At 37.6% G+C, this 8330-nt stretch overlaps 1 protein-coding gene across 1 annotated transcript; it reads left to right on the forward strand.

Annotated features, from left to right (window-relative positions):
- Positions 1 to 7563: 7563 nt before the first annotated feature.
- Positions 7564 to 7974, forward strand: LOC141691290 (uncharacterized). Its single transcript, XM_074496024.1, has one exon. It carries the CDS (start codon positions 7564 to 7566, stop codon positions 7972 to 7974), a length of 411 nt encoding a protein of 136 aa, XP_074352125.1.
- Positions 7975 to 8330: the final 356 nt, after the last annotated feature.

Raw genomic sequence — 8330 nt, forward strand, 5'->3', positions numbered from 1 at the left:
AACCTTGACATTTGGTATCCTAGAGATTCTGGTTTTGATCTAACTGGTTATTCAGATGCAGATTATGCAGGTTGCAGAATTGATAGAAAAAGCACAACAGGAACCTGTCAATTTTTAGGAGACAAGCTTGTGTCCTGGTTCAGTAAAAAGTAAAATTCAGTTTCTACTTCTACAGCTGAAGCTGAATATATTGCTGCTGGCAGTTGCTGTGCACATATTTTATGGATGAAAAATCAATTGCTAGACTATGGTTTGCAAGTTGAAAGGATTCCTATTTTTTGTGACAACACAAGTGCAATTGCCATCACTGAAAATCCAGTGCAACATTCAAGGACAAAGCATATAGACATCAAGTACCATTTCATAAGGGAACATGTAATGAATGGTACTGTAGAGTTACATTTTGTTCCAACTGAGAAGCAACTTGCAGATATTTTTACCAAGCCACTGGATGAATCCACCTTTTCTAGGTTGGTAAGTGAGTTAGGTATGCTTAATTACTCTTGAATTTATCTGAATTATTCTTGCAAGTTGAAAAGAAGCCAGAAATTTAGTTGATTTTTAGTCTTGGATGAAATTTTGGCTAAGTCAAAATTTGTCTCTCGACGGATGACCATTATCCATCGGGTTGAGTCATCCGTCGATATACAAATTGTAAATAAAAATCAATTACTTTTCTGGAATATTTTAAAGCTCGACGGATAACATTTTATCCTCATCCGTCGAAGTGTCTAAATCTTAACCGTTAATTCCCTGAACATTATCCATCGAGTATACTTACAGTTTATAAGCATTACACGACGGATAATGGGTGGAATTTTTAAAGTTTATTTTAAAATGGTAATTTTAGGCAGTTTCTATTGGGTAATTTATTTCTCTTTATTATTTTTATCCATTGAGTTTGAGCAAAGTATAAAAGCCTATTTCATTCTAATCATTTTCTTTTATCATTCTCAAATTCAACTGTCTTATTTCATTCTCTCTCAAGCAAAAAAATCCTCTTTCTCTTCAAGCTTTTCTTCCCTAACAATGACACCCGTAGTAAAAATCATGTCACAGACTGGGTTCATCTATGAGAAGATTAACTTCACTGCCTTGGTCAATAAGGGGATTCAGCAATCTGAAGACTATCATAAGATGATGGACTTCGTGAAGAACTGCAAGTTAAGTTTTGCTATGCTGGAATCACCCACAATTTATTGTGAAGTTGTTGAGGAGATGTGGACAACAACAATCTACAACTATACTGACAAAACAATCACTCTGACCATCAAAGGTAATGATTTCTGTATCAATAGTGATGTAATAAAAGCATGTTTCAAGATTCCTGATGATAATGTAACTGCACCACACACTGACACTGATATTGTCAATATGCTCAATTCCATTCATTATGCACTTCCTACTGCAAAACTAAGTGAAATTAAAAGACTAGGTCTTAGGAAGGAATGGAGTTACTTGTGTGATGTAGTAACTAAAGTCTTTTCTGGAAAAATCAGTAATTTTGATTCTGTGAACATTTCCATGCTTAACATGCTATACATGCTAGTTACAGATAAATATTACAATTTCAGTGACCTTGTTGTGTATGAGTTAGGTTTTAAACTAGGTGACTTAGCCAAAAGAGGAAAGAATATTTACTATGCTAGAAATTTTATGCTTTTGGCTAACCATCTTTGTCAAGAGATTGAACTTGAGAACCCAAACAACAAATTAGCTTGTTGGGTTCAAGAGAGAAGAATCATTGCAGACTTGAACAGAGCCAACCATCACAAGGATGTGCCAATGTTCTATTTTCCTGTAATGCTGACACTTCAGGTAAGTGAGGTAAGTTCATCCAGGCCCTCAACTATTCCAATCTCTTCTATTTCTTTGACTTCAGGCATAGCTATAGCAACTGTGACAATGACCAAACAGTTGCCTACCAAAGCTGCCAAAACAACTGCAATTTCTAAATCCAAATCAAAGAAAACCCCCTCTGGTATCTCTCAAAAGGTACCAGTTGAAAAATCTACCAAAGCCAAAGAGGAGAGTGTGAAGGAGGGTAAGGTAGGTGAGGGAAGGGGTGAACATCAAAGAAGCCCCAAGGATAAGGTTGGAGAGTTGAGTGAGTCCCAGCCTAGCCATACTGCAGTTTCCCAACAAACTGTAGTGCTTAAAAAGGACAAAAGCTCACTTCTAGCTGCATCCTCCCCAAAGGATGTGGCTATTGAACAAAGCTCTCATCCAAGAGCACAGGGCAAGAAGGTTAGGGACACAAGCTCACACCAAACTTACACTAGAAAGAAGAAATCCAAAACAACTGGGGATGCACAGGGCACACACTTAGTGCAAACTGGTGCTAAAGACACAGTCCCTGCACCTTCTCAAATTCAGATTGATGTGGCTCCAATAAATGTGGAGTCACAGCCAAAATCTCTCATAATAGAAGCCACAGAAACACAATACTCACCAACTAACTCACTGGAAGTGGACATGATAAACACTTCAATTCCTGATTCCCCTTCTTTAACTCTGTTGGGGAAGCCAAAATCTAGTGCAAGTGAGCATCATCTTTTAGATGATTTGTTGGCTCACTTGCCAATTCTTTCTGATTCTATTGTGACATCCGTGCCTCAAATAACTTCAATCAACACAGAGTCAACAATAGTTTATCTTCCCACCTCATTCATTTCTACTCTCTCGATGGATATTGCTCATCCGTCGAGTAGTGATTGTGTCTCGACGGATAAGCTTAACAGCAGTTATCCGTCGGATAGCTTTACCACTCACCCGACGGATATCACTTATCCGTCGAGTGTCTCTGCACAACTTCAAACTTCAATAATTTCAAGTGCAAAAGATTTGGTGGTAATACAATCACTCTTAGGACTGAGAGAGGAGAGTACATTGAGTGAGAGGCTGGGTTGCTCCCAGGCAAAATGAGAGGAAAAGAGTGAATCTCAGCAATCCATCCATTCAGGATTGGCAAAAGTAAGTGAGAGGAGTCCCACCTTAGTAGGTGAAGCTGAGGCTGTGAGGGTGGGGAGCCAGGGTGAGACCCTGATGCAACAAAAGAGAGAATATGAGAGAAAGGCAGGTACTGGAGAAATAAGGATGGAACCAGCCATTGCTAGTGAGTCAATGATTGTGGATGATGCTGAAAAGGAAAGACAATTTCAGCAACATTACAAAGCTGTAATTGATAACATTTCCTTGGATGCTGACACTTTTACTCACCCTGTTTCAGCCTATCAACTGTTGGCTGCTCAGGGCAATGTGGAGGCAGAGCAGACTTTGAATCTAGTGCACACCATAGAATCTCTTCAAAGAGATAAAGCTGCTGTGAACAGAATGCCTTCTCAAGCTGGAGAGCCATCTGAAGAATTTGGAGTAAATTCTGATGATGATGACTCTGGTTCTTTGGATGGAAGCATGAACTTAGGGGGAGCTGAAGGCCCAAATTCTACTTTAGGTTTACCTGAATGGGCATGGGCAAAGGAATTTACACCAGGGCAATTTGAGGTGTCTTTGGTAAAATAAGTGATAGCTATTCAGCAGGCCCTTCAGGAAGCTTCAGATGCTGGTACCAAGGCTGTTCTTCAAGCTCACCTAGACTTTTTACATTTAATGAAGATCCAACACTCAAGACAGAATCTCAGTGTGGATGAATTGAAAAAGGAGATAGCTGACTTAAAGACATATAACTCTGAGAAGCTGGATTCAATAATGCCATATGGTACCATGCATGATCTATTACTAAGATTAAGGAGAGAATCAGATTCTGACAAGAAGATAGCCAAGCTGGAGAACAGAGTTCAGGTTATTGAGAATTCAGTGGCTCTACTTCTTCAAAATCAACAGACTCAGACAAATCTTCTTATGCAACTGGCTAAAGCACAAGGCCTAACTCCTCCACTTGATGATAACAAAAAGGGGGAGAGAGAATCAAGTAAGGGGGAGAAAGGTCCAACTGAGGGGGAGAAACTTCTAGTTCAAATCAGCAAAGTAATTGTACCTTCAATTACTATCTCCAAACCACCAGTTGCAGATGGTATAGATCTTATAAATGCAGCAGCAGCAAATTTGAAAGATGCTGATAAAGGAGAGTTGACTCTGATCAACTGGAAAAAGATTGATGAGGAAATACGGAAAAAGTTTCAATTAGTCAAGGAACCAGATCAGTCAGCCATCCATCACTCTCATGTCAAACCAATCAATGTGAATGAGATGAGCATGAACTATCTGGAGAAAGGACAATCTTCCTGCATCAAGACTACAAAGGCTGAGATAATTCTTAAACCAAGGGCAAACTATCCAAAGTTATCTTTGAAGAACCCTATGGATTCTGTGTATGAGACACCCAAGCCTGATGAAAAGAAGCTTCTGTCAAGATCTATTCTCCTCTACAAAGATCCAGCTGATTCAGCCTCAAGAAAGAGAATTGCAAAGATATTCAGAAATGGGAAGGAAATTTGTGTGGTAGCTGGACATCCACAATTTGCTCATGCAAAGGAAGAAGAAAAAGCCAGATTGAAGCAGGAAAAGAGGCAAGCTGCTCTAGATGCAAAGAAGTCTAAACAAAAGAAAGAACAGTTTGCTATCTTGGCCAAGCTACAGGCTGTGAATTCTTCTCAACAAATTCCCTCTCAACCATCTCAAGCTACTGAATCAGAGAAGAAGATTGAAAAACAGAAGAAATCCCCAAGAAAGAAAGAACTGGCTAAAAGAACAAAAAGAAAGTTGGATGTTGTTGACAAGGAATTGGAAGATCAATTTCCAAAGGAATCCACTCAAGCTGAAACTCAAGCATCAAAGCCCTCTGTGGTGTTTGAAGACATAAGGGTGGTGGACCCCTACAGAAACATACATGGAGAGCCTATTGTGCCAAAGGATGAGCCAATAGAGTGGGATAAATTACCAATTCTTGACTTCAACTTGCCAATTCTTACTAAGCCAAGAAGGACAAAATCAAGGGCAGTCAAGAAAGTGAAGCTGTCACCTCTCAAATCCGAGTCAGTAGTCAAAGCTCAACCCAAGGTCAACAGGGGAGACTACTTGTACTTGTGTGACATCAAAGAATTCTCAGATCTAAACCTTTATCTGGAGGAGCTGGATGAGGTAAGGGCAATTGATGCATACAGAAACCTACCTCAAAGGTTGGTGTTCAAGTACAAAGGGGGAAGGGAGATTCAGTGGCCTCTTCACAGGATACTTCAAGAAAGCCAAGCTGTGTTGATCAAAGTCTATTCATCCTTCAAGAAAAACTTTGGGTTCAATGTAACTGCAAGAAGATTAGTATTGAAGAAGATTGAAGAGCTAAGGAGTGTTAGAGCCAAAGATGCACTACCCAAAACTCTTATCATCCCATACACAGGGAGAAGAGTGCATCTAAGGCCCTACTGGCTGATGGAATTCATGGATGACAAGGGTGTGAGAAGATTCTTCAGATTAGAAGACCAATTGAGTATCTCTAGCAATGAGACTCTTTTGGAAATGCAAGAAATGTTAGATCTCTCAGAATCTGATGAATTAGAATTCCACAGACAGCTCCAGAATCAAATTGAAGAAAACAACAGAAAGCTTGAAAGAAGATCCAGACCTTCAAGAATCTAGAAAAATCTGCTCAGACTAGAGGAGCATCTTGAACTGACTGTGAGCCAAACCTTGTACATTTTTGTTTAAATTGAAGCACTTTCAGTTTTATCTACTTATCTTTAAAGATATATGTTTAGGATGTTTTGTTATCATCAAGTATCTCTTAATTTATGGCTACAATTCCAGTAGACATAAATTGGGGGAGATTGTTGTGAATATGTTGTGTACTTGATGATTACCTAAACAAAACATCTAAGTAGATTTTACTTAGTGAAATAATGTAGCACTCGACGGATAAGAATTATAGTCCCGACGGATGATTAACTTATTATCCATCGAGTGAGTAGCTTATGTTATAATAAGTTTGTAGCACAACGTTGTTTGCACCTTTGTATAGAATCTGTAGTAGCATATAAGTCATGTTGACTTTAACTAGATATGCACAATAGGTTGATTAACTGTACATAAACAATGTCTTGTAATTCTGTATAAGTGAAATGAAGTCAAGTGCCAAAATGGCTACCAAAGGATGATTAACAAAGCTTCGACGGATGACCAAAATAGCTACCAACGGATGTTTAACAAAGCTTCGACGGATGATCAAAATGACTATCAACGGATGTTTAACATAGCAGTCGACGGATGATCAATTAAGTCATCGACGGATGATCTGAAAGTCGACAGATGATTATATCAAGATTCAAACATCAGTTGAACAGTGAAAGCTGACACACAGCCGCTGAGTTGGATACAAGTACACTGTGGAAGCCCATTAACTGGGTAATAGAGGATAAAAAGCAGCAAAGATCAAGACTGTTAGATTTTATATTTGTTCAGTTCTTTTGACTTTGTAATCTTGGTAATATATAAACCAAGAGAGTAGCAAATAAAAAAATAACTGAGATAGCTAAGAAACAACAACAGAGAAATCTTTGTAAGCACTATCTTTAGCATTTCCTGTGTTCTTAGCAGTTCTATTTTGTAAGCAGCTGTGAGCATTTCTGCACACAGAGGCCTCTCGATATATTAAATATATCTCTGGTGGAATTGTTTAAATCCACCAGAAAGTTTTTAAAGACTCTTGTTTTTAATTACTTATGTTTTGATTCATTCAAGTTTACATTCCGCATTGTGCTAATCAAAACAAATATATCCATAATCGAGTTGAACATTTTTATTTCAAGAAAAAGGTTCAAGAATTCCATTCAACCCCCCTTCTGTAATTCTTGCTATATTGTTAAGGGACTAACAAATTTATCTAATTATTTAATTCATAATTAATATGTAGCCAAAAACTCAAATTAATATCAGTCAATCCGAGTATAAAATATTTTTAACCCAAACAATCTTAATTCATACTAATTTCTTTTTAATAAGAATTTGTATATCCCTGTTGAATATAATAGATGATGCAATTTTTTATTTAGTAGAATATAATATTTGCATCATTACATACTTAATGTAATTAAATATATCTGTATTATAAAAAATATTAATATAAGCCATTTATAATATTTTATGTATATGCTAATTGTTCGAGGATGTGTTCTCCATTATGGTTAAATTTGGGGTAAAAAGTCGGTACAAATGTGATTTTAAGGTACTTGTATAACAAATTTTATGCCTTATTAAATAAATTATAAGAGTAAACAGGAATTTAATAGAATATAGGGTACTTGTGAATATTAAAAATGAATTTTTATTTTTGTTCAAAATGAAAATCTAGCACAAGTGGTTGAAAGTCTCGCTTTTGAGTTTGATTTCCTAACACCAACTAATATTTTTCTAAATTAAACTTTTAGTGGTTTTTTGTAATTATCGAATAAATAAGGGTATACTTTATACTTTATCAAATAAATTATCAATATTTGGAGTTTGAGTGTCCCTCACAAGATCAAACTTTTCCTGTGGAGGTTTTGTCGTAACAATGTCCCAGTTACAAATCTCCTCAGACACAGAGGAGTACGGGTGCCGATTGGGTGTAATATGTCTGTGGGAGATATAGAGCATTTGGCACACTTGTTTTTCGACTGTCGTTTTGCTCAAGAATGCTGGAAAATAGTGGGTCTTGAGTATGATACGAGAGATGTGGAATATGTGTCAGAATGGTTGATAAATAAGTTGAGTAATGATACGGCTGAGAATCTGGGGAGAATTTCTGCAGTGCTTTGGAGGGTGTGGTTTTCCAGGAACAAGCGCATCTTCGAGAACAAGAACATGTCTCCAGCAATTACCATGAACTGGAGTATGACCCAAATAAAGGAGTGGCGTTATGCAAACAACAAACGCAAAGCAATTGGTTTGAATCAGAGAGGAGTCATGCAACATCAAGAACGAAAGTGGGTTAAACCAGAGCTGGGTTATCGAAAGTTGAATGTTGATGCTGCTATCAAATAAGCACAAAACTCTTTCTCAGTGGGACTGGTTCTCAGAGATGACAGGGGGCAGTATATTGCAGGAAAGACGAGACATTTTGCAGGGTCAGTTAAAGTAGCAGAGGCAGAAACAAATGCCATCCTTGAAGGTTTGCTACGGATTGAAGATCTCCCATCAGGATCTATCACTATTGAAAGGACCTATCAATATTGAAAGTGATTCTTTTTTTAGTGTCAATGCAATCAGTAAAGGCTGTTTGAACTTGCTGGAGATTGGACACCTGGTGCAGCATTGAAGAAATATAATCAGTAGTAGAGAATGTGTTTTGGTAGTTTTTGTTAGGAAGCAAGCAAACAAGGCAGTCCATATTTTGGCTA

Source organism: Apium graveolens, chromosome 10 (assembly GCF_009905375.1).
Source record: "Apium graveolens cultivar Ventura chromosome 10, ASM990537v1, whole genome shotgun sequence".
Classification (NCBI taxonomy): Eukaryota; Viridiplantae; Streptophyta; class Magnoliopsida; order Apiales; family Apiaceae; genus Apium; species Apium graveolens.

What these genes read in the sequence shown, in the direction of transcription:
- LOC141691290 (XM_074496024.1), top strand. Translation starts at nt 7,564, where the DNA reads ATGTCTGTGGGAGATATAGAGCATTTGGCACACTTGTTTTTCGACTGT.